General features: G+C 44.7%; 1 protein-coding gene and 1 long non-coding RNA gene across 2 annotated transcripts in view; one reads left to right on the top strand and one right to left on the bottom strand.

The window, feature by feature from the left end:
- Positions 1-26095, bottom strand: part of LOC112229496 (cyclin-dependent kinase 6) — an 86225-nt gene that overhangs the window by 48758 nt on the left and 11372 nt on the right. The window contains exon 4 of the mRNA XM_024395359.2: positions 20233-20400. Coding sequence (XP_024251127.2) covers positions 20233-20400 — 168 coding nt within the window. The remainder of the gene's footprint in view (positions 1-20232; positions 20401-26095) is intronic.
- LOC112229498 lies at positions 15838-24688 on the top strand. The gene is made up of 3 exons (XR_002950185.2): positions 15838-16188; positions 20335-20439; positions 24655-24688. It is a non-coding gene; the product is annotated as an uncharacterized LOC112229498 (long non-coding RNA).

Genomic DNA, 26095 nt, shown 5'->3' on the forward strand with positions numbered 1-26095 from the left:
GAACTTAAATTCTCCTGTCCTATCTGGTTACTGTGTGAACTTAAATGCTCCTGTCCTATCTGGTTACTGTGTGAACTTAAATTCTCCTGTCCTATCGGGTTACTGTGTGAACTTAAATTCTCCTGTCCTATCGGGTTACTGTGTGAACTTAAATGCTCCTGTCCTATCGGGTTACTGTGTGAACTTAAATTCTCCTGTCCTATCTGGTTACTGTGTGAACTTAAATTCTCCTGTCCTATCTGGTTACTGTGTGAACTTAAATTCTCCTGTCCTATCTGGTTACTGTATGAACTTAAATTTTCCTGTCCTATCTGGTTACTGTGTGAACTTAAATTCTCCTGTCCTATCTGGTTACTGTGTGAACTTAAATTCTCCTGTCCTATCTGGTTACTGTGTGAACTTAAATTCTCCTGTCCTATCTGGTTACTGTGTGAACTTAAATTCTCCTGTCCTATCTGGTTACTGTGTGAACTTAAAATTCTCCTGTCCTATCTGGTTACTGTGTGAACTTAAATGATCCTGTCCTATCTGGTTACTGTGTGAACTTAAAATTCTCCTGTCCTATCGGGTTACTGTGTGAACTTAAATTCTCCTGTCCTATCTGGTTACTGTGTGAACTAAATTCTCCTGTCCTATCTGGTTACTGTGTGAACTTAAAATCTCCTGTCCTATCTGGTTACTGTGTGAACTTAAATTCTCCTGTCCTATCGGGTTACTGTGTGAACTTAGTCATGTTCCCTCTAATTCTCCTCAGTCTCTCTCTAGGAGCCCCAGGACCAGGCCTCAGGATCCAGTTCTGCCGTTGTGTCTGCGGTTATGGAACCCTGACTTGTTTCACCGGATGTGCTACTTTGTCTCGGACCTACTCTTTCGACTCTTTCTCTCCCTCTCTCCCGGACTTGCCGTCTCGACCTCTCAATGCTCGGCTATGAAAAGCCAACTAACATTTATTCCTGAGGTGCTGACTTGTTGCACCCTCTACAACCAGTGATTATTATTTGACGCTACTGGTCATCTATGAACGTTTGTACATCTTGAAGAACAATCTGGCCTTAATGGCCATGTACTCTTATAATCTCCACCCAGCACAGTCAGAAGAGGACTGGCCACCCCTCAGAGCCTGGTTCCTCTCTAGGTTTCTTCCTAGGTTTATGGCTTTCTACGGAGTTTCTTCTAGCCACAGTGCTTCTGCATCTGCATTGCTTGGTCTTTTAGGCTGGGTATCTGTATAGCACTTTGAAACAACTGCTGATATATAAAGGGCTTTATAAAATACATTTGATTGATTGATTTGATTGTTTGAATCCCAGATTATGCTTTTAAGACAAAATATTAATCAAGGCTGTTATCATACTGATCTAATTTGTAAAAAATCTTCAAACTTTCTTTCTACAGTCGTGGCCAAAAGTTTTGAGAATGACACAAATATTAATTTCACAAAGTCTGCTGCCTCAGTTTGTATGATGGCAATTTTCATATACTCCAGAATGTTATGAAGAGTGATCAGATGAATTGCAATTAATTGCAAAGTCTCTCTTTGCCATGCAAACTGAATCCCCAAAAAACATTTCCACTGCATTTCAGCCCTGCCACAAAAGGACCAGCTGACATCAGTTCAGTGATTCTCTCATTAACACAGGTGTGAGTGTTGACGAGGACAAGGCTGGAGATCACTCTGTCATGCTGATTGAGTTCGAATAACAGACTGGAAGCTTCAAAAGGAGGGTGGTGCTTGGAATCATTGTTCTTCATCTGTCAATCATGGTTACCTGGAAGGAAACACGTGCCATCATCATTGCTTTGCACAAAAAGGGCTTCACAGGCAAGGATATTGCCGCCAGTAAGATTGCACCTAAATCAACCATTTATCGGATCATCAAGAACTTCAAGGAGAGCGGTTCAATTGTTGTGAAGAAGGCTTCAGGGCGCCCAAGAAAGTCCAGCAAGCGCCAGGATCGTCTCCTAAAGTTGATTCAGCTGCGGGATCGGGGCACCACCAGTACAGAGCTAGCTCAGGAATGGCAGCAGGCAGGTGTGAGTGCATCTGCACACACAGTGAGGCGAAGACTTTTGTAGGATGGCCTGGTGTCAAGAAGGGCAGCAAAGAAGCCACTTCTCTCCAGGAAAAACATCAGGGACAGACTGATATTCTGCAAAAGGTACATCGATTGGACTGCTGAGGACTGGGGTAAAGTCATTTTCTCTGATGAATCCCCTTTCCGATTGTTTGGGGCATCCGGAAAAAAGCTTGTCCGGAGAAGACAAGGTGAGCGCTACCATCAGTCCTGTGTCATGCCAACAGTAAAGCATCCTGAGACCACTCATGTGTGGGCTTGCTTCTCAGCCAAGGGAGTGGGCTCACTCACAATTTTGCCTAAGAACACAGCCATGAATAAAGAATGGTACCAACACATCCTCCGAGAGCAACTTCTCCCAACCATCCAGGAACAGTTTGGTGACAAACAATGCCGTTTCCAGCATGATGGAGCACCTTGCCATAAGGCAAAAGTGATAACTAAGTGGCTCGAGGAACAAAACATCGATATTTTGGGTCCATGGCCAGGAAACTCCCCAGACCTTAATCCCATTGAGAACTTGTGGTCAATCCTCAAGAGGCAGGTGGACAAACAAAAACCCACAAATTCTGACAATCTCCAAGCATTGATTATGCAAGAATGGGCTGCCATCAGTCAGGATGTGAACCAGAAGCTAATTGACAGCATGCCAGGGCGGATTGCAGAGGTCTTGAAAAAGAAGGGTCAACACTGCAAATGTTAACTCTTTGCATCAACTTCATGTAATTGTCAATAAAAGCTCTTGACACTTATGAAATGCTTGTAATTTTCTTCAGTATTCTATAGTAACATCTGTAAAAAATATCTAAAGACATTGAAGCAGCAAACTTTGTGAAAATTAATATTTGTGTCATTCTCAAAACTTTTGACCAGGACTGTATATCCCCACCCATCTCACCTCCCTCCCCATTCTCTCTCTCTATTATTTTTCTCCCCCCCTGTGCCTCCTTCCCACCCTCCATCTCCTCTTCTTCTCCCATGTCTGTGCAGGCCAGGGACAGGGGGCTTGGACTGTAGCCTGACTGACAGGTATGCAGGCCTCTCCTTTAGCTCTGCTTGTGTGGAGCTGCTGCTTGCCTGCTAACAGAACAGAGGCGGTCAGATAAAGCAGCCGTGTCCTGGGCTGGCTGACTCCAGATTAAAGGACAACATTCTGGGCATTCCTTTCTGCTGAGAGTATCCATCCCGTCTGGCCCAACTCGCTCTCTGCTACACACTGGAGAGGAAATGGCAAACAGGCAGGCAGAACAGGCAGCACAGGCAGACATTCAGAACAGGCAGCATAGGCAGACAGGCAGAATAGGCAGCACAGGCAGCACAGGCAGACAGGCAGCACAGGCAGAACAGGCAGCATAGCCAGACAGGCAGAATAGGCAGCACAGGCAGCATAGGCAGACAGGCAGAATAGGCAGCACAGGCAGAACAGGCAGCATAGGCAGGCAGGCAGAACAGGCAGCACAGAAAGCAGCCATGCAACAGATCCTCCAAGGCAAGGCAAGCTCCACTGACCGAACACATCCGCCTTCCTCCCTCTCATGTTGCCCCTCTCGTTCTCTCTTTTGTTGCCTTTCTCTCTCTCACTCTCCCTTTCCCTCTGCCTTTCTTTCTCTTTCCCTCTACCTCTCTCTCTCCCTCTCTTTCCCTTTGCCTCTCTCTCTTTCCCTCTGCCCGTCTCTTTCTCTCTCTCTTTCCCTCTGCCCGTCTCTTTCTCTCTCTCTTTCCCTCTGCCCCTCTCTCTCCCTCTCTCTTTCCCTCTCTCCCTCTGTCTCTCTCTCTCCCTCTGTCTCTCTCTCTCTCCCTCTGTCTCTCTCTCTCTCCCTCTGTCTCTCTCTCTCTCCCTCTGTCTCTCTCTCTCTCCCTCTGTCTCTTTCTCTCCCTCTGTCTCTCTCTCTCTCCGTCGCAGCGCTGTGTCCAGTACAACTGTACTGTTAAAGACTGGACCAGTGTGGAGTGCTAAAGAGATCATTGGGCAGGCATTGTGCCCTGTTAATAGAACCTTAAACTACCTCCATCCCCCCTTCTCCCCCTCAGCCAGTACTATCCACCCACCCCAACCCAGCACTATTCCACTATTGCCCCAGCCAGCGTCTCTCTTTGATATCCCCTGTGGAATTAAAACAATCGAGACACAATGTGATTAGTCGTAAGCTTGGCTGATGGGCTTGGCCGGGGTCCCGTGTTTACATTCTCTCTCTCAAAGGAATCTCAGGATGAAAGGCCCCTGCCTTCAACACAGGCTGCGTCCCAAATGGCACCCTAAATGGCACCCTATTTTCTATGTAGTGCAATACTTTTGACCATGTGGCCCGCGGCCACATTCTTTTCTACCATGTAGGGCTCCCGCCCCAGATGGGCTGACACCTTTAAAAGGCCCAGTTCCACCAAACGTTTGGCTAAGGACAAAATGCAGATAAAGAAAGTCGCACACTCCATATTTAAACTCACTTATGCTGCGGCTGCTCTCTACTGTAAGCTTGTGACTAACTCAGAGTCACTCACTTACCAACGTCTCGGCATCCCTGTGTCTTCCTCAGGGCCATTTAGAGTTTCTACAGTTGAAGTCAGAAGATTACATACACCTTAGCCAACTACATTTAAACTCAGTTTTTGACAGTTCCTGACATTTAATCCTAGTAAAAAATTTCCTGTCTTTGGTCAGTTAGGATCACCACTTTATTTTAAGAATGTGAAATGTCAGAATCATAGTAGAGAGAATGATTTATTTCAGCTTTTATTTCTTTCATCACATTCCCAGTGTGTCAGAAGTTTACATAAACTCAAATAGAAATTTGGTAGCATTACCTTTAAATGGTTTAACTTGGATCAAATGTTTCAGGTAGCCTTCCACAACCTTCCCACAATAAGTTGGGAGCATTTTGGCCCATTCCTCCTGACAGGGCTGGTGTAACTGAGTCAGGTTTGTAGGCCTCCTTGCTCACGCTTTTTCAGTTCTGCCCACACATTTTCTATATGATTGTGGTCAGGGCTTTGTGATGGCCACTCCAATACCTTGACTTTGTTGTACTTAAGCCACTTTGCCACAACTTTGGAAGTATGCTTGGGGTCATTGTCCATTTTGAAGACCCATTTGCGACCAAGCTTTAACTTCCTGACTGATGTCCTGAGATGTTGCTTCAATATATCCACATCATTTTCCTGCCTCATGATGCCATCTATTTTGTGAAGTGCACCAGTCCCTCCTGCAGCAAAGCACCCCCACAACATGATGCTGCCACCCCCGTGCTTCACGGTTGGGATGGTGTTCTTTGGCTTGTAAGCCTCCCCCTTTTTCACCCAAACATAACAACGGTCATTATGGCCAAACAGTTCTATTTTTGTTTCATTGGACCAGAGGACATTTCTCCAAAAAGTACGATCTTTGTCCCCATGTGCAGTTGCAAACCATAGTCGGACTGTTTTATGGCTGTTTTGGAGCAGTGGCTTCTTCCTTGCTGAGCGGCCTTTCAGGTTATGTCAATATAGGACCAATATAGGTTTTACTGTGGATATAGATACTTTGCACCCGTTTCCTCCAGCATCTTCACATGGTTCTTTGCTGTTGTTCTGGGATTGATTTACACTTTTCACACCAAAGTACATTCATCTCTAGGAGACAGAACGCATCTCCTTCCTGAGCGGTATGACGGCTGCGTGGTCCCATGGTGTTTAGACTTGCATACTATTGTTTGTACAGATGAATGTGGTACCTTCAGGCGTTTGTAAATTGCTCCCAAGGATGAACCAGACTTGTGGAGGTCCACAATTTTCTTTCTGAGGTCTTGGCTGATTTCTTTTGATTTTTCCATGATGTCAAGCAAAGAGGCACTGAGTTTGAAGGTAGGCCTTGAAATACATCCACAGGTACACCTCCAATTGACTCAAAATATGTCAATTAGCCTATCAGAAGCTTCTAAAGCCATGACATCATTTTCTGGACTTTTCCAAACTGTTTAAAGGCACAGTCAACTTAGTGTATGTAAACTTCTGACCCACTGGAAATGTGATACAGTGAATTATAAGTGAAATATTCTGTAAACAATCATTGGAAAAAATACTTGCGTCATGCACAAAGTAGATGTCCTAACCGACTTGCCAAAACTATAGTTTGTTAACAAGAAATTTGTGGAGTGGTTGAAAAACGAGTTTTAATGACTCCAACCTAAGTGTATGTAAACTTCAGACTTCAACTGCATATGGAGTGTGTGACTTTCTTTATTTTGATAGTTTATGGTTCATTCAACGTTAATCAACACCTCCAAACAAACTACATTTTTCTGGGTGTGTGTCAGCTCATGTTTTTTAAAGACAGAATGGCGACAGCAGGTTCCTTCCAGTGGTTTAGGGCCAAGAGTTTTACCTGCCTGGTCAGGTCGTGTGTTCAGGGAGATAATTAGGGCCCTGACCAGGAAAACCTCCTGACTCTAAATGTCATATGTAACAATGTGTAATTAGGGCCCTGACCAGGAAAACCTCCTGACTCTAAATGTCATATGTAATAATGTGTAATTAGGGCCCTGACCAGGAAAACCTCCTGACTCTAAATGTCATATGTAATAATGTGTAATTAGGGCCCTGACCAGGAAAACCTCCTGACTCTAAATGTCATATGTAATAATGTGTAATTAGGGCCCTGACCAGGAAAACCTCCTGACCCTAACTGTCATATGTAACAATGCATAATTTAGGGCCCTGACCAGGAAAACCTCCTGACTCTAAATGTCATATGTAATAATGTGTAATTAGGGCCCTGACCAGGAAAACCTCCTGACTCTAAATGTCATATGTAACAATGTGTAATTAGGGCCCTGACCAGGAAAACCTCCTGACTCTAAATGTCATATGTAATAATGTGTAATTAGGGCCCTGACCAGGAAAACCTCCTGACTCTAAATGTCATATGTAATAATGTGTAATTAGGGCCCTGACCAGGAAAACCTCCTCCTGACCCTAACTGTCATATGTAACAATGCATAATTTAGGGCCCTGACCAGGAAAACCTCCTGACTCTAAATGTCATATGTAATAATGTGTAATTAGGGCCCTGACCAGGAAAACCTCCTGACTCTAAATGTCATATGTAATAATGTGTAATTAGGGCCCTGACCAGGAAAACCTCCTGACCTAACTGTCATATGTAACAATGCATAATTTAGGGCCCTGACCAGGAAAACCTCCTGACTCTAAATGTCATATGTAACAATGTGTAATTAGGGCCCTGACCAGGAAAACCTCCTGACTCTAAATGTCATATGTAATAATGTGTAATTAGGGCCCTGACCAGGAAAACCTCCTGACTCTAAATGTCATATGTAATAATGTGTAATTAGGGCCCTGACCAGGAAAACCTCCTGACCCTAACTGTCATATGTAACACTGTCATATGTAACAATGCATAATTTAGGGCCCTGACCAGGAAAACCTCCTGACTCTAAATGTCATATGTAATAATGTGTAATTAGGGCCCTGACCAGGAAAACCTCCTGACTCTAAATGTCATATGTAATAATGTGTAATTAGGGCCCTGACCAGGAAAACCTCCTGACTCTAAATGTCATATGTAATAATGTGTAATTAGGGCCCTGACCAGGAAAACCTCCTGACTCTAAATGTCATATGTAATAATGTGTAATTAGGGCCCTGACCAGGAAAACCTCCTGACCCTAACTGTCATATGTAACAATGCATAATTTAGGGCCCTGACCAGGAAAACCTCCTGACTCTAAATGTCATATGTAATAATGTGTAATTAGGGCCCTGACCAGGAAAACCTCCTGACTCTAAATGTCATATGTAATAATGTGTAATTAGGGCCCTGACCAGGAAAACCTCCTGACCCTAACTGTCATATGTAACAATGCATAATTTAGGGCCCTGACCAGGAAAACCTCCTGACTCTAAATGTCATATGTAACAATGTGTAATTAGGGCCCTGACCAGGAAAACCTCCTGACTCTAAATGTCATATGTAATAATGTGTAATTAGGGCCCTGACCAGGAAAACCTCCTGACTCTAAATGTCATATGTAATAATGTGTAATTAGGGCCCTGACCAGGAAAACCTCCTGACCCTAACTGTCATATGTAATAATGTGTAATTAGGGCCCTGACCAGGAAAACCTCCTGACTCTAAATGTCATATGTAATAATGTGTAATTAGGGCCCTGACCAGGAAAACCTCCTGACCTAACTGTCATATGTAATAATGTGTAATTAGGGCCCTGACCATATGTAATAAGGTAATTAGGGCCCTGACCAAAACCTCCTGACTCTAAATGTCATATGTAATAATGTGTAATTAGGGCCCTGACCAGGAAAACCTCCTGACCCTAACTGTCATATGTAATAATGTGTAATTAGGGCCATGACCAGGAAAACCTCCTGACCCTAACTGTCATATGTAATAATGTGTAATTAGGGCCCTGACCAGGAAAACCTCCTGACCCTAACTGTCATATGTAATAATGTGTAATTAGGGCCCTGACCAGGAAAACCTCCTGACCCTAACTGTCATATGTAACAATGTGTAATTAGGGCCCTGACCAGGAAAACCTCCTGACCCTAACTGTCATATGTAATAATGTGTAATTAGGGCCCTGACCAGGAAAACCTCCTGACCCTAACTGTCATATGTAATAATGTGTAATTAGGGCCCTGACCAGGAAAACCTCCTGACCCTAACTGTCATATGTAACAATGCATAATTTAGGGCCTGCTGGGTAGGTGGCTCGTTTCAGGTTGTTGTATCTTGTTCTTGATACCATGTCTTGTTTTAGGTGTTTTGACTGATATGCTAATATGGCTAAAATTCACGAGCAAGCCAATGACATAAAGTATTTGAGAGACAACAAGTGCTCATTGTGCACATGTATTCATGTTCTCAATAAACATTCTAACTTCTATAGTTGACATGTTGTCAACAGTCTAACCAACCCGTCTGTTTTGCCCCATTGTCGCACACAAGTCGGTATTGTTGCTAAGAAAGCAAGCCGTCTGTAGTGAAGCCTGGTAGAGACAGTACCTTACTGAACACTTCACCGTGCTAAACATGTCCTGTTTAGATAGACACTTCACCATGCTAAACATGTCCTGTTTAGATAGACACTTCACCATGCTAAACATGTCCTGTTTAGATAAGACACTTCACCATGCTAAACATGTCCTGTTTAGATAGACACTTCACCATGCTAAACATGTCCTGTTTAGATAGACACTTCACCATGCTAAACATGTCCTGTTTAGATAGACACTTCACCATGCTAAACATGTCCTGTTTAGATAGACACTTCACCATGCTAAACATGTCCTGTTTAGATAGACACTTCACCGTGCTAAACATGTCCTGTTTAGATAGACACTTCACCATGCTAAACATGTCCTGTTTAGATAGACACTTCACCATGCTAAACATGTCCTGTTTAGATAGACACTTCACCATGCTAAACATGTCCTGTTTAGATAGACACTTCACCGTGCTAAACATGTCCTGTTTAGATAGACACTTCACCATGCTAAACATGTCCTGTTTAGATAAGACACTTCACCATGCTAAACATGTCCTGTTTAGATAAGACACTTCACCATGCTAAACATGTCCTGTTTAGATAGACACTTCACCGTGCTAAACATGTCCTGTTTAGATAGACACTTCACCATGCTAAACATGTCCTGTTTAGAAAGTAAGCTCAGCAGTCAGATAGCCAGTAGACACCACTATTTTCAATAGAGTCACTTTGACTTTTAACCTTTTCTCTTTCAAAAGAAAATTGACATGAAAGACAACAATACCCTCACCGCAGGCCAAGAAAGACAACAACAATACCCTCACAGCAGGCCAAGAAAGACAACAACAATACCCTCACCGTGCTAAACATGGCCAAGAAAGACAACAACCATACCCTAAACATGTCAGGCCAAGATAAGACACTTCACCAATACCCTCACTGCAGGCCAAGAAATGACAATAAACAATACCCTCTAAACATGTCCCAAGAAAGACAACAACAATACCCTAAACATGTCCTGCCAAGAAAGACAACAACAATACCCTAAACATGTCAGGCCAAGAAAGACAACACAATACCCTCACATGCAGGCCAAGAAAGACAACAACAAACATGTCCTGCAGGCCAAGAAAACATGTCCAACAATACCCTCAGCAGTCAGGCCAGAAAGACAACTATTTTCAATAGTCACTTTGACTTTTAACCTTTTCAGGCCAAAAGAAAATTGACAACAACAATACCCTCACCGCAGGCCAAGAAAGACAACAACAATACCCTCACAGCAGGCCAAGAAAGACAACAACAATACCCTCACCGCAGGCCAAGAAAGACAACAACAATACCCTCACTGCAGGCCAAGAAAGACAACAACAATACCCTCACTGCAGGCCAAGAAAGACAACAACAATACCCTCACTGCAGGCCAAGAAAGACAACAACAATACCCTCACTGCAGGCCAAGAAAGACAACAACAATACCCTCACCGCAGGCCAAGAAAGACAACAACAATACCCTCACCGCAGGCCAAGAAAGACAACAACAATACCCTCACCGCAGGCCAAGAAAGACAACAACAATACCCTCACCGCAGGCCAAGAAAGACAACAACAATACCCTCACCGCAGGCCAAGAAAGACAACAACAATACCCTCACCGCAGGCCAAGAAAGACAACAACAATACCCTCACAGCAGGCCAAGAAAGGAAAGAAGACTCGGAGTTAGTCACAAGCTTACAGTAGAGAGCAGCCGCAGCATAAACTGTATACAGTTATAAAATGGAGCGCAACAGTTGCCAAAGTATGCACAGCGTACAGGAATGCTGCATGGGGCCCTCTTCCAGCGAACAAAGACAGCACAGTCAGCCTCTTTCCCCTCAGTGCTATAGCTACCACATCCGCACATCATTAGTTGGAAAATTCCTCATATATGCTGTAATTTTATTTTCTTCATTGCTGTTACAGGCAAGGCTTTAATATCCAGATGCCATTAACCTCCCCACTCCCCCCACCCCCCACCCCCAATCATTCCCCCTTTCCTCGACCTGAACCGTGGCCAAGAGCCCGTCAACAATTAACACAGATGGGGCCTGAAGTGCAGGGGGTGCGCTGCCTGGCTGGCTGGCTGTAGGGGTTACACAGGAAATACCAAATAAGACGTTCACTGTGCATTGTGCTCTCCACCGTTGCCTGTGTGTGTGTTTCTGCCTGTGTGTATGCCTGTGTGTATACTGTGTGTGTGTGTGTGTGTGTGTGTGTGTGTGTGTGTGTGTGTGTGTGTGTGTGTGTGTGTGTGTGTGTGTGTGTGTGTGTGTGTGTGTGTGTGTGCATCCATATCCTCGTGTGTGTGTTTGGGGACAGCCCTCTTCTCCCGCTGCATTTGGAGCATGGAGAGAGAGGAGAGAAAGAGGGAAGTTTTCCTTTTTCCGTTGAGGAGATATCTAAACATTCCCAGAGAGGGCTGCATGTGCTCTGCTGCATGATGTGTGGGGTTTTCCCCTTTCCAAACTAAGCTGAGTTGTTGCCTGAGTGTCTGTCCAGAGTGGAAGCACATTGTCTGGCAGTGAGAACATAAAGGACTGGAGTCAGACAAAACCTTCCAATGAGATTCATCCTTGGCTATGACTGAGAAATTCATTTTAAAGCGTTTTATTTTTTCCTCAATTCTCACACAGTAGTGGATTAGACTGACGTTGTCTGTTCAGGTACTGGGTCTCAAGAGACATGGAACGTACTGATAAATGTATTGATTACTTATCATTACTGGCACAGCCATGGAATTCAAGATAGGGTCATGGGGAATTCAAAAAAGTGAAAACAGAAAGCACTGAGTCATTGAATAAGAGACATCTGACTGGATCCTAAATCTGGATCCTAAAATGACTAAAAGTGGTGAGTAAACGGTAAGTGGTTTCCCCACCCACACTCATAGTTGAACTGAAATGTGTGCAATCATGCTTACTTAAGAGTTTTTCACACTCAAACTGACCTCATCTAATTCAACACTACTTGTTGTGGAGACGCGCAGCGTACGGCGACATTGTCAGACAGGAAAAGTGTAGCCTGGTCCCAGATCTGTTTGGTCATTGGCAAGAGGGCACAAACAGATCTGGGACCAGGCTACACTTTTCGTGCTGCGCGGTGACAACAAGTAGTGTTGTTGTCGTGGGAGTCATCTGGAGTCTGTCACTTCCTGCCCGGCCAACGGAATGAATTCCTCATGTTGGCAACACCTAGCGACCGACCAGCCGACCACTTCTCAGGTCAGCTTGCTGCTTGCACCCGCTGGCTTGTTCTATATGTTCCCTGTATCTATGTGGAGAAACATACCCCACACTAACACCTGTATCTATGTGGAGAAACATAGAAACATACCCCACACTAACACCTGTATCTATGTGGAGAAACATACCCCACACTAACACCTGTATCTATGTGGAGAAACATACCCCACACTAACACCTGTATCTATGTGGAGAAACACACCCCACACTAACACCTGTATCTATGTGGAGAAACATACCCCACACTAACACCTGTATCTATGGGGAGAAACATACCCCACACTAACACCTGTATCTATGTGGAGAAACATGCCCCACACTAACACCTGTATCTATGTGGAGAAACATAGGAACATACCCCACACTAACACCTGTATCTATGTGGAGAAAATTACCCCACACTAACACCTGTATCTATGGGGAGAAACATAGAAACATACCCCACACTAACACCTGTATCTATGTCTCTTCACCCTGGGTATTACAACAACCACCGTTTATTTTGGTAGCTGCAAATATGTAACAACAATCAGTGGGAATGAAGCAACACAGTGCACATGATGCTTCCCCGAGAGAGAAAGCGCGTGTGTGTGTGTGTGTGTGTGTGTGTGTGTGTGTGTGTGTGTGTGTGTGTGTGTGTGTGTGTGTGTGTGTGTGTGTGTGCCTAATTCCATTCATGGGACAATCCAGTCAGTCTGCTTCCCATTATAACGACTGGCCGTGGTATGAATGGATGGACAGGGAAACCCCCACAGGCCGAATCAATTATAATAATGATGCACTATATGGTTCTAAATATGCCTTGAGGAAACAGACCATTAGGAGTTTGTTCTGGTGTGGCCAAAGCGTCTTGCGGCGGGGGACAAGATCTCATAGCTTTTGATTTTGGGACCAAAATACATAAAAAAACAAACATGTTTCCCCTCAATGTGCTGCATGTGCTTATAAGAAAAGCAAAAGGTTGATAATCCTCAGTTTGATGGGAAGAAAAAGGACATGGTTGTCTCTTTTCCTCTTTCCTAAGCCATCAGCTTAACTCTGCAGCTTTACACATCGGCTTGTCACTCAGAGACAGACAATTAGGTGTCAGGAGGCTGAGGTCATTGTAAAACAACAAACAAAGCATTGGACCCCCAGCTACTCCCAGGGTCAGCCTGATCTGCACCCCCGCGCCACCCGATGGGTGGTCCCCGAGTCCCCCTTTCACTCAGGGGAGGAACTGTCAGGGGGCCTCTGAGGGATGCAGCAACCCCATCATACACACACACACACACATACACACATACACACACACACACACACACATGCAACACATAAAAGAGAAGTTGAATTGTCATAAACCGTCAACTGCCTTTCTGAATTAAACCAGTTTCAGTTAAGGAAAGGAAAATCCAGAAGAGGTCCTTTTTGTACCTTATGCAAATTCAGCTCTCATATACTCTGTAAGAAAGCAGAATATGAATCATATTGATTCATATCCTGACTGTGATGGAGACAGAACAGACACATATTCTATTCAGAGACAGCATTTCTCAGTGCCCTGGGTAGTTTGGAATGAGTCAAGCGGAGCCAGGTGTGGTAATGAGTTTTATGTACCTGGGCTGCTTCGCTGCCCCTTCTGCCTGTAACTGTGCCCCTTTATAACTAGACAGGCCATTCTCAGTGTGTTGGTAACTGGCAGGTATCATCCTCTATCATCGGACAGAAAGGTACAAATCCTACTATGAGTGTGTGTGTGTGTGTGTGTGTGTGTGTGTGTGTGTGTGTGTGTGTGTGTGTGTGTGTGTGTGTGTGTGTGTGTGTGTGTGTGTGTGTGTGTGTGTGTGTGTGTGTGTGTGTGTGTGTGTGTACTGTGTCTCTAACTGTGAATGGGTTATGTTTTTGCATACTGAGTGAGAGCACAGTCACGGCAGGGCATTCTTTATCTGAGCCAGAGGAAACATCACTGGGGAGGGAGATAGGGGGATTCCAGACACACACACACACACACACACATACAGGAACATTAATCTGGAACCCCCACACACACGCACGCACGCACACACACACACACACACACACACAGGATCTGTATTTCTGTCACCGATGCCTAAGGTGGATTCCCAGGTGAATTTCCAGAACAGAAGCTCTAACTGCCAACCTAACAAAATGTTGCCATGCCCCGTCTATCATAAAATAACTGAAACCAGCTAATAGAACCACAGAGCGAGACCCCGACTGACAGCATGACTGAGTCTGGCCAGGCCAGGTACACATTGAATGACACATCTTAACTTGACTGTCTGTTCATTTCTCTAGGTAGTGCTTAATAAAGTTGATCCTCAAACATTTAGAAATGAAACAACAATGCCTCCCTTGGTTATATTTGGCCATCTTTACTTTGTATGAGTAATATAATAGTAAACATATTTGTATATTCAGATCACTATTCCCACAGATAAATGAATGTCCTCAGTTAGTCCTGAAATACCCTTGTTAAGGTCTGCTAATCTAATAACGTCTCATCTCTCCGTGCTTCCATCCCTTTCAGACCTTCTCCCTCGCTCTGTCATCCTCTGTCCTGCTATCTCTGGACATCAGAGCCCAGTGCAAGACAGTCCCACTTCAAAGCCTTGATGGAAGAAGGGTAGGAGGAGGAGGATTAAGGGGGGGTGGTATCGCTGACTCAATCTCTCTCCGTCCCCCCGCCAGGCTCCCTCCCTCACTGTCTATTTCATCCTTGTCACGTCCACTTCAGGGATTCCTGAGACTTGCGTCTCTTCAGCCCTTCCTTCATTCTCACTCTGCACACCCCATATCGTTTACTGGTCTTCTCTCTGCCGTGCAGGCTGGTGCCCTTTCAGTGCCCGCTACATCACATTAGCCGCTTTTCATCTGTGTCCCAGGAGACCATCCTGCCTTCTCTCTCTCGTTCTGTCTGTCTCTCTCTCGTTCTGTCTCTCTCCCTCTCGTTCTGTCTCTCTCCCTTGTTCTGTCTGTCTCGCTCTCGTTTTGTCTGTCTCGCTCTCTCGTTCTGTCTGTCTATCTCTCTCATTCTGTCTGCCTCTCTCTCGTTCTGTATGTTTCTCTCTCGTTCTGTCTGTCTCTCTTTCTGTCTGTCTCTCTTTCTGTCTGTCTCGCTCTCTTTCTGTCTCTCTCTCATCCTGTCAGTCTCTTTCTCTGTCTGCTTGTTACACTCCCCATTCTACCTGAGGGACTCCAGACTTCAGACTGACACCAGAAAACGCTCTGTCTGCTCCCCAAATGGAACCCTATTCCCTTATAGTGCACTACCTTTGACCAGGACCCATAAGCCAAACTGTGCACTATATAGGAAATATGCCATTTGGAACACAGTCTATGTTTTACTGAGCTGGTCTACCAATGAAAAGATAAGTATCCTGAGTGGGAAGTGAGAGTGAGACTATAAAACATTGGGACATGAGGCCATAGAACATCCCAATGTCTTGATGAGAGAGAGTGAGAGAGAGAGAGACAGAGAGAGGCCACTGGGTAAAGGGTGACTTCTTCTCAGCATCCCAAATGGCATCCTATTCCCTTTAGTGCACTACCACAGGGTCCAGATCAAAAGTAGTGCACTAAAAGGGAATAGGGTGCCATTTGGGACGCGCCCACATACAGTAAGTGGAAGTTCACCCAATTGGAGAAATAAGAGCGCACCATCCGACCGATAGCATAGGAGCAGAAAATTAGATAAAGATGGACAGAGAGAGTGAAGGAAGAGAAGGAGGGAGGAGGAGAAATAGAGGGAGATCAGGTTTTCAGAAGAAGGGTCTGAAGCCAGTCGTTTGTCCCAGAAGAACAAGCATTTTGTTTTGGAGAGGACTGAGGTAGATATTCTTTAAAAAATATTCTTTACATTGGGAAGTAACACACACAGTCCCCATACATAACCTCTGTTATGTCATCTCTTAACTAAGAGTTATCTAATTACCTGATATTAATCAGACGTATGCCGCTTGAGACTATGGGGTCTGGCTAGTGAGCCTGTAGGAAGAGGAACCAGGCTGGCTATATTTAACAGACTTGTGTCAAGTATGTGAAATATTTTGGGAGGTTTGGTTTTCCATGTATAATTGAACCAATGGAATAGTACAAAAAGTGCAACCTAAGGAAAATCAAGCGCCTAAAATACTTTCCAAAAGGTATTTGACTTAGTCTATTATATATCCTTTAGCCAGAAACTGGTATAACCTGGTATAACCTCATACCTAGGCTATTGTGAACAGCACATATAAACCTGGTACAGCAACAATTCAAAGTTAGCCTTAGTTGGAGTGACCGTATAATTCTATGGGATTAACTTTACTGAGTAAAGTATTTATCATCATTTCATTTTAACGAATCACACAACTGCGAGGCATGGCTCTGTGCTTGAGGTATGCTAGTGTACAGGGAAGGTGTTGTGGGAGATGATTGGTTGGTAGATTAATCCAGTGTTCATTTCGTCAACTAAAATATTCACCAAATACCTATTTTTCTGTGTTAATTTACAAGATGATAACTAACTAAATAGACTGTGAAAAAAACATATATATATATATAAATATAATGAAACAGCAGGGCCTTCGACCTTCGAGCCCGAGGTGCGGCGCGCTATCGACTGTGCCGCAAAAGCATGCTCAAGCGGCAGAGTCGATTTCCGCGCTTATAAACCCAGGGTCGTTACAATATGTTTAATATCAGTTGATTATGACGAGACTAAATGATCTCTGTGGCTAAAATCTCACTACAATCGTTTTGTGGAGTGATTGAGACTTTTTCAGTGATAAGTTCAATTAATATTAGCAGAACAGGAGCACAGTGCAGTTCTGTTCAGCAGTGGAAGGACTCGCCACACCCGGCACACAGCCTACATCAGCTGGTGAGCTGCGGGGAAGCAAGCTTTCTCCTATTACACACATTACGCAGGCTACTTTCCTGTTTCTCCGTAGCTAACCAGTCACCGCCAGCCTTCTAGTTAGCTACCCGTTGCCTGGTCAAGCTGCTTTACTAAATGAAAAACAATAGCAGCATTATGTTTAATAGTAAACAACAGTCTAGCTATGTTTTTCTCTCCCTAGAGTATAGACAAGTCTTTAAATTTGTAGTCTTGCTCAACCCTCACACTTTCGCCACTGCATTTCACAGCCAGGTTCTGTAGCCAAAGTACTAGCCAAGTCTCCCTCTGTTCCTGGGAGAAACGGCTTGATTCAAGCCATTACCATTCAAAACATATTACCCATAATATCGGCGCTACATTTTAGAATAAGGCTGTACGTAACAAAACGTGGAAAAAGTGAAGGGGTCTGAATTCTTTCCGAACACACTTTCCGAAGCACATGGAAGTCAGTGATTTGTTTACTATAGGTTAATGAGGCAATACAAACGTGATATGAAAGGGCATTTAGTTGACTAAAATGGCCCATTGTTTTCATAATTTTTACAATAACTAGACTAAATCAGTATTCAAATGACAAAAATGTGACTAAGACTTAATGATATTTTAGTGAAAATGACTAAGACTAGACAAAATCGAAAAAAAGAGTGTCAAAATGAACACTGGATCAAGCCGGTTAAGACAATGCCTACAGTGGGCAAAAAAAGTATTTAGTCAGCCACCAATTGTGCAAGTTCTCCCACTTATAAAGATGAGAGAGGCCTGTAATTTGCATCATAGGTACACTTCAACTGTGACAGAGAAAATGAGAAAAAAAATCCAGAAAATCACATTGTAGGATTTTTAATGAATTTATTTGCAAATTATGGTGGAAAATAAGTATTTGGTCAATAACAAAAGTTTATCTCAATACTTTGTTATATACCCTTTGTTGGCAATGACAGAGGTCAAACGTTTTCTGTAAGTCTTCACAAGGTTTTCACACACTGTTGCTGGTATTTTGGCCCATTCCTCCATGCAGATCTCCTCTATGTAACAGTATAACTTTAGACCGTCCCCTCGCCCATACCCAGGCTCAAACCAGGGACCCTCTGCACACATCAACAACAGTCACCCTCCGAAGCATCGTTACCCATCGCTCCACAAAAGCCGCAGCCCTTGCAGAGCAAGGGGAACTACTACTTCAAGGTCTCAGAGCAAGTGACGTCACCGATTGAAACGCTATTTAGCGCGCACCGCTGACTAAGCTAGCCGTTTCACATCCATTACATCTAGAGCAGTGATGTTTTGGGGCTGTTGCTGGGCAACACAGACTTTCAACTCCCTCCAAAGATTTTCTATGGTGTTGAGAGCTGGAGACTGGCTAGGCCACTCCAGGACCTTGAAATGCTTCTTACGAAGCCACTCCTTCGTTGCCCGAGCGGTGTGTTTGGGATCATTGTCATGCTGAAAGACCCAGCCACGTTTCATCTTCAATGCCCTTGCTGATGGAAGGAGGTTTTCACTCAAAATCTCACCATACATGGCCCCATTCATTCTTTCCTTTACACGGATCAGTCGTCCTGGTCCCTTTGCAGAAAAACAGCCCCAAAGCATGATGTTTCCACCCCCATGCTTCACAGTAGGTATGGTATGGTGTTCTTTGGATGCAACTCAGCATTCTTTGCCCTCCAAACATGACGAGTTGAGATGTTACCAAAAAGTTATATTTTGGTTTCATCTGACCATATGACATTCTCCCAATCGTCTTCTGGATCATCCAAACGCTCTCTAGCAAACTTCAGACGGGCCTGGACATGTACTGGCTTAAGCAGGGGGACACGTCTGACACTGCAGGATTTGAGTCCCTGGCGGCGTAGTGTGTTACTGATGGTAGGCTTTGTTACTTTGGTCCCAGCTCTCTGCTGGTCATTCACTAGGTCCCCCCATGTGGTTCTGGGATTTTTGCTCACCTTTCTTGTGATCATTTTGACCCCACGGGGTGAGATCTTGCGTGGAGCCCCAGATTGAGGGAGATTATCAGTGGTCTTGTCTGTCTTCCATTTCCTAATAATTGCTCCCACAGTTGATTTCTTCACACCAAGCTGCTTACCTATTGCAGATTCAGTCTTCCCAGCCTGGTGCAGGTCTCTGGTGTCCTTTGACAGCTCTTTGGTCTTGGCCATAGTGGAGTTTGGAGTGTGACTGTTTGAGGTTGTAGACAGGTGTCTTTTATACTGATAATAAGTTCAAACAGGTGCCCTTAATACAGGTAACGAGTGGCGGACAGAGGAGCCTCTTAAAGAAGAAGTTACAGGTTTGTGAGAGCCAGAAATCTTGCTTGTTTGTAGGTCCAAATACTTATTTTACACCATAATTTGCAAATAAATTCATTAAAAATGATTTTTTTCTCATTTTGTCTGTCATAGTTGAAGTGTACCTATGATGAAAGTTACAGGACTCTCTCATCTTTTTAAGTGGGAGAACTTGCACAATTGGTGGCTGACTAAATACTTTTTTGCCCCACTGTATGCATGGCTCAAAGAAGGCAAAGTTTGACGCATTGGTCCAACAGACTATTCAAGCATTTGGGCGGAAGTGTCTGGGAATGAGATTGGTACTGGTATAATGTTAAAATGCTCACCACGGCGGTCAGGGCCATCTGAAAGCTGTATATTCTGGTGTTTTAACAGTTTATAAGAGGTTTATAACGGGTGTATAACAGTAAGGTTCTCACCACGGCGGTCAGGGCCATCTGAAAGCTGTATATTCTGGTGTTTTAACAGTTTATAAGAGGTTTATAACAGGTGTATAACAGTAAGGTTCTCACCACGGAGGTCAGGGCCATCTGAATGCTGTATATTCTGGTGTTTTATCAGTTTATAAGAGGTTTATAACAGGTGTATAACAGTAAGGTTCTCAACACGGAGGTCAGGGCCATCTGAAAGCTGTATATTCTGGTGTTTTATCAGTTTATAAGAGGTTTATAACAGGTGTATAACAGTAAGGTTCTCACCACGGAGGTCAGGGCCATCTGAAAGCTGTATATTCTGGCAAGACCGAAGTCGGCCAGTTTTATCTGTCCTCCACTGGTGACCAGGATGTTCTGGGGTTTCAGGTCCCGGTGAACCACACGGTGTGAGTGCAGGAAGTCCAACCCCTGCAGCAGCTGATACATCATATCCTGTTAGGACACATGGACATTCAGACACAGTCTTAACAGGTACAATATGACACATGGGCACTGAGAAAATACACCTGATATCCCTGACAGAGGATGCAATGGTTCAGCATCATTGGTTTCTCTTCTAAATCAACCACCAACAGGCCTCAGAACAGTGAAAAGTCCCACAGAGAGAAGTTAAATCACTGAGGCCTTGTAGGCGGTGTAGCAGCCTGTCGACTAGGAAAAAAGAGAGTGTGTCCCTTTAAAGCCTTTGTGTGGCAGATGCTGATAACTGACACGACTGTGGAGAGAGAGCAGGGCAGGAAAGACATGTTACTGTGGGGAGTAGTTCTTATCTGTGTTCCAAATGGCACCCTGTTCCCTATAAGCCCTGGTCAAAAGTAGTGCACTACAAAGGGAATCGGGTGCCATTTGGGAGGCAACCTTGATCTGTTGGTGGTGGGCCTCTCTCTGCCTCCTTCCCTACCCACCCTGCAGCTGTCTGGGCCAAGCTGAGGAGGATTGATCGTTGTAGATCCACTATAACAAGCTGTAGCCAAGGACGGCCCCACAGGCCCTAATACCCACAAGCAGGGTGAGAGAGAGCGAGAGAGAGAGAGAGAGAGTCTGAGAGGAGGGATAAACGGCCATTTCCTCATTCTGGTGGAAACTCTCAGCCCAGCCACAACAACATAAGGACTGAGGGTGATAGTGGCAGTGGGGGCTGTTTGAGTGATAGAGACAGAGAGATTGGGGCAGATTAAAAGAGAAAGAGAGGGAAAGAGAAATGGAGAGGGAGAGAAAGAGGGGCGCTTTCACAGTTGCGACATGAATCGGCCTGCTGCTGGGGTTGCAGCAGGCGGCGGTGCGGCCTACCCCCCCGAAACCCGTCGCCAAGACCTCACAAGTGACATGGACCTGGGCCCGCGCGGGGCTCCATTCACTGACCCTAGCAGCTGGTGAGTGATTAAAAGAGCTGAAACAATGAGCTGCACACTCAAGAAGAAAACATTAGCAAACGGCGCGGGGTGACCAGGGTCGAGGGGAGGGGACTAGAGCCTCTCACAATGCACGGAATAGGGACAGGACCCTGGATGTGTGTCTGTGTGTTAGAGAAGATACAGGGCAGAGGGAATTTGTGTGTGTGGCAGGCCAGAGAGCGTAAACAGGCCTTCCTTTTTGAATATCCATCCACCCATGACCTAGCAGGTCAACAGACAGGGGCAGAGGCAGTTATTTAGGGAGCTGACACAATGGCACCGCCCCCACGAGTTCCTCTCTGTTTGCTTTAAATGGCCATTTGCACCATGTTTCCTTTCAACAGCATTTCCTACAAAACCCCAATTATCTCAGAAGTGTGACTCGAGGACAAACATACAAACAACAACCATGCCCCCTCGATGCTCCATCTCCTCTCTCCTGTTTCAGTTCATTCATATAACAGTCATACAGTACATGATGCAGAGTTTATCCATTTTAGTTGCAAATAGCAGTGAATAGCTTGTAGGGGTGGGGATAATGTCAAACTATCAGACTGACATTAATATCTAATCTAATATCTAAAACCTGACTTGATGCAAACCAATGTCACAGGAGGTGACACAGAGCAACAAGATACCCAACAACCTAACCGTCTTGGACAGCAGCTCAGCCAGAGAAAGCTGGTTAGGAAACACAAGGCAAGCAACCAAAGCCCCCCAAAAAAGAAGAGTACCCAAGAAAAAAAGACCTGAAAAAAGTAACCCACATAAAAAAAGAGTCAAAACATTGCTTCACTGAGTGCAGCCCCTTTTCTCATGCTAATATGCAAGAGGCGGCCATATTGTTTATTGTAGCTGGGCACAATACAGGACATCTGCCAGTTAGCGTTAGTGTAATTCCCTCCCTATGCTTCATTAACCAGCCTTTTACAGGCCTGGAGACGGGGGACAGATGAGGGTTCTAGAGGGGGGGCAGCGTCAGACCAGCCGTACTCCCCAAGGCTGGGGGAGAGAGACCGGCCGCTTGATGTCCTTCCAGCTCATTTGATTCCCGGGGCCTCTTTCATCAATTACCATGCGGTGGGTCTGACTGGAGGCCTAAAAGGGGTCAGGAGGAGTGGATGGACAGGCTGGGCTAGGGTGAGATGGGCAGTGGGGGTTGGAGGGGTGGGTTGGTGCGGGCTGGAGGGGTGGTCTGCAATCTGGTGTCCACTGGTCTGGAGGGGTGTAAATGAAGTAGTTGGGGGGCCGGGGTTTGCAGTGTCCACTGTCATGGAAATAAAAGGGACGGTGCCGCTGTCATCTTGCACTTGATCGTTATCCATTGTCCCTCATCCCTCCAGATGCTGTTTGGATGTTGCGAATGAATGGGGGAGATCTCACTCCCACCCAACAAGTGGTTTTCCATACTTGCTTTGGAGTCGATGTGGTTCGGCTGAGTAGGCCTCGATGGTAAAGCTTGCTTCAAGAATACATATCCAGTCGACTATTCCACCAAATCAGCTGCATTTTGAAAAGCTACACTGATGTACAGTATATGAAAACACCACCAGAGGGTTCACGTTCACTCATAGACCATAAAGCTGACCATTTGCTGTGAACAGACAATAGTCACAAAGTTAACACTAAGGTCTATTAAATATCCTCAGGTCAGCTCTGACACCTATTACAGCTGAGGAGTCATGGCAATATTAAGCCCTGTCACAGGAAGCGGAACACAACACCGATCTGATTGACAACATTAGAGAAAGAGGAGACAGCAATCCCATTGGGAAATACTTTCTTCAGGTCTTTTTTTTCTTGGGTACTCTCCCCAAAGCCAACACCTCCTTTGGCCGCCTTTCCTTCTAGTTCTCTGCTGAGAATGACTGGAACGAATTGCGAAAATCGCTGAAGTTGGAGACATATTTCCCTCACTAACTTTAAACACCAGCTATCTGAGCAGCTAGCGCTGCTGCGCCTTCTTCACAACGCTGTCTGTGTGGGTGGACCAATTCAGTTTGTCCGTGATGTGTACGCCGAGGAACTTAAAACTTACTACCCTCTCCACTACTGTCCCGTCGATGTGGATAGGGGGGTGATCCCTCTGTTGTTTCCTGAAGTCCACGATCATCTCCTTTGTTTTGTTGATGTTGAGTGTGAGGTTATTTTCCTGACACCACACTCCGAGGGCCCTCACCTCCTCCCTGTAGGCCATCTTGTCATTGTTGGTAATCAAGCCTACCACTGTAGTGTCGTCCGCAAACTTGATTGAGTTGGAGGCGTGCATGGCCACGCAGTAGTGGGTGAACAGGGAGTACAGGAGAGGGCTCAGAACGCACCCTTGTGGGGCCCCAGTGTTGAGGATCAGCGGGGTGGAGATGATGTTACCTACCCTCACCACCTGGGGGCGGCCTGTCAGGAAGTCCAGTACCCAGTTGCACAGGGCGGGGTCGAGACCTATTTATAGGCCTCTATGGCCTATTTATTGCCTTACCTCCCTACTCTTCTACATTTGCACACACTGTACATAAGATTTTTCTATTGTGTTATTGATTGTACACTTGTTTATTCCATGTGTAACTCTGTGTGTTGTTTTTGTCGCACTGCTTTGCTTTATCTTGGTCAGATCGCAGTTGTAAATGAGAACTTGTTCTCAACTGGCCTACCTGGTTAAATAAAGGTGAAATAAAAAAAATAAAAAAATATTTCTGGAAATCAGCATGGCTGCTGCATCTTTGGAACGTTAATGACAATGGCAATGACGTGACCGAGTGACGGAGGTGCAACCCATACTACTTTTCCAATAATTTGCAGCACCATCTGGTGATTGTGCTACTCTCTCTCTGTCTCTCTCTCTCTCTCCCTCTCTCTCTGCGCTTGTGTGTTTCTGTTTTGTATGTAATGTGCTGAGTTAGGAATTTGTTCTATATTATTGTTTATATGTTTGTTATATTCTTCTGTTGGGAAGAGAATAGGATGTTATGCAGGAAAATCTGTTGGTAGGATAAGGATATGTATGTTTGTTCACATGGAAGTCAGTGATTTATGTTTACTATAGATTAATGAGGCAATACAAATGTGATGCAATAGTTTATGTGTCGTGGGGTTAGGGTCAGTTTGTTATATCTGGAGTATTTCTCCTGTCTTATCCGGTGTGAATTTAAGTATGCTCTCTCTAATTCTTTCTCTCTTTTTCTTTCTTTCTTTCTCTTTCTTTCTTTCTTTCTTTCTTTCTTTCTTTCTTTCTTTCTTTCTTTCTTTCTTTCTTTCTTTCTTTCTATCCATCTTTCTTTCTTTCTCTCTCTCGGAGGACCTGAGCCCTAGGACCATGCCTCAGGACGATCTGGCCTGATGACTCCTTGCTGTCCCCAGTCCACCTGGCTGTGGTGCTGCTCCAGTTTCAACTGTTCTGCCTGCAGCTATGGAACCCTGACCTGTTCACCGGACGTGCTACCTGTCCCAGACCTGCTGTTTTCAACTCTCTAGAGACAGCAGGAGCGGTAGAGATACTCTGAATGATTGGCTATGAAAAGCCAACTGACATTTACTCCCGAGGTGCTGACCAGTTGCACCCTCTACAACCACTGTGATTATTATTATTTGACCCTGCTGGTCATCTATGAACATTTGAACATCTTGGCCATGTTCTGTTATAATCTCCACCCGGCACAGTCATTAGAGGACCGGCCATCCCTCATAGCCTGGTCTACTCTAGGTTTCTTCCTAGGTTCTGGCCGTTCCAGGGAGTTTTTCCTAGCCACCGTGCTTCTACACCTGCATTGCTTGCTGTTTGGGGTTTAAGGCTGGGTTTCTGTACAGCACTTTGTGACATCAGCTGATGTAAGTAGGGCTTTATACAGTGCCTTGCGAAAGTATTCGCCCCCCTTGAACTTTGCGACCTTTTGCCACATTTCAGACTTCAAACATAAAGATATAAAACTGTATTTTTTTGTGAAGAATCAACAACAAGTGGGACACAATCATGAAGTGGAACGACATTTATTGGATATTTCAAACTTTTTTAACAAATCAAAAACTGAAAAATTGGGCGTGCAAAATTATTCAGCCCCCTTAAGTTAATACTTTGTAGCGCCACCTTTTGCTGCGATTACAGCTGTAAGTCGCTTGGGGTATGTCTCCCAATTTTTTCCCATTCCTCCTTGCAAAACAGCTCGAGCTCAGTGAGGTTGGATGGAGAGCATTTGTGAACAGCAGTTTTCAGTTCTTTCCACAGATTCTCGATTGGATTCAGGTCTGGACTTTGACTTGGCCATTCTAACACCTGGATATGTTTATTTTTGAACCATTCCATTGTAGATTTTGCTTTATGTTTTGGATCATTGTCTTGTTGGAAGACAAATCTCCGTCCCAGTCTCAGGTCTTTTGCAGACTCCATCAGGTTTTCTTCCAGAATGGTCCTGTATTTGGCTCCATCCATCTTCCCATCAATTTTAACCATCTTCCCTGTCCCTGCTGAAGAAAAGCAGGCCCAAACCATGATGCTGCCACCACCATGTTTGACAGTGGGGATGGTGTGTTCAGGGTGATGAGCTGTGTTGCTTTTACGCCAAACATAACGTTTTGCATTGTTGCCAAAAAGTTCAATTTTGGTTTCATCTGACCAGAGCACCTTCTTCCACATGTTTGGTGTGTCTCCCAGGTGGCTTGTGGCAAACTTTAAATTACACTTTTTATGGATATCTTTAAGAAATGGCTTTCTTCTTGCCACTCTTCCATAAAGGCCAGATTTG

The sequence above is a fragment of the Oncorhynchus tshawytscha genome, linkage group LG31 (genome assembly GCF_018296145.1).
Source record: "Oncorhynchus tshawytscha isolate Ot180627B linkage group LG31, Otsh_v2.0, whole genome shotgun sequence".
Lineage (NCBI taxonomy): Eukaryota > Metazoa > Chordata > Actinopteri > Salmoniformes > Salmonidae > Oncorhynchus > Oncorhynchus tshawytscha.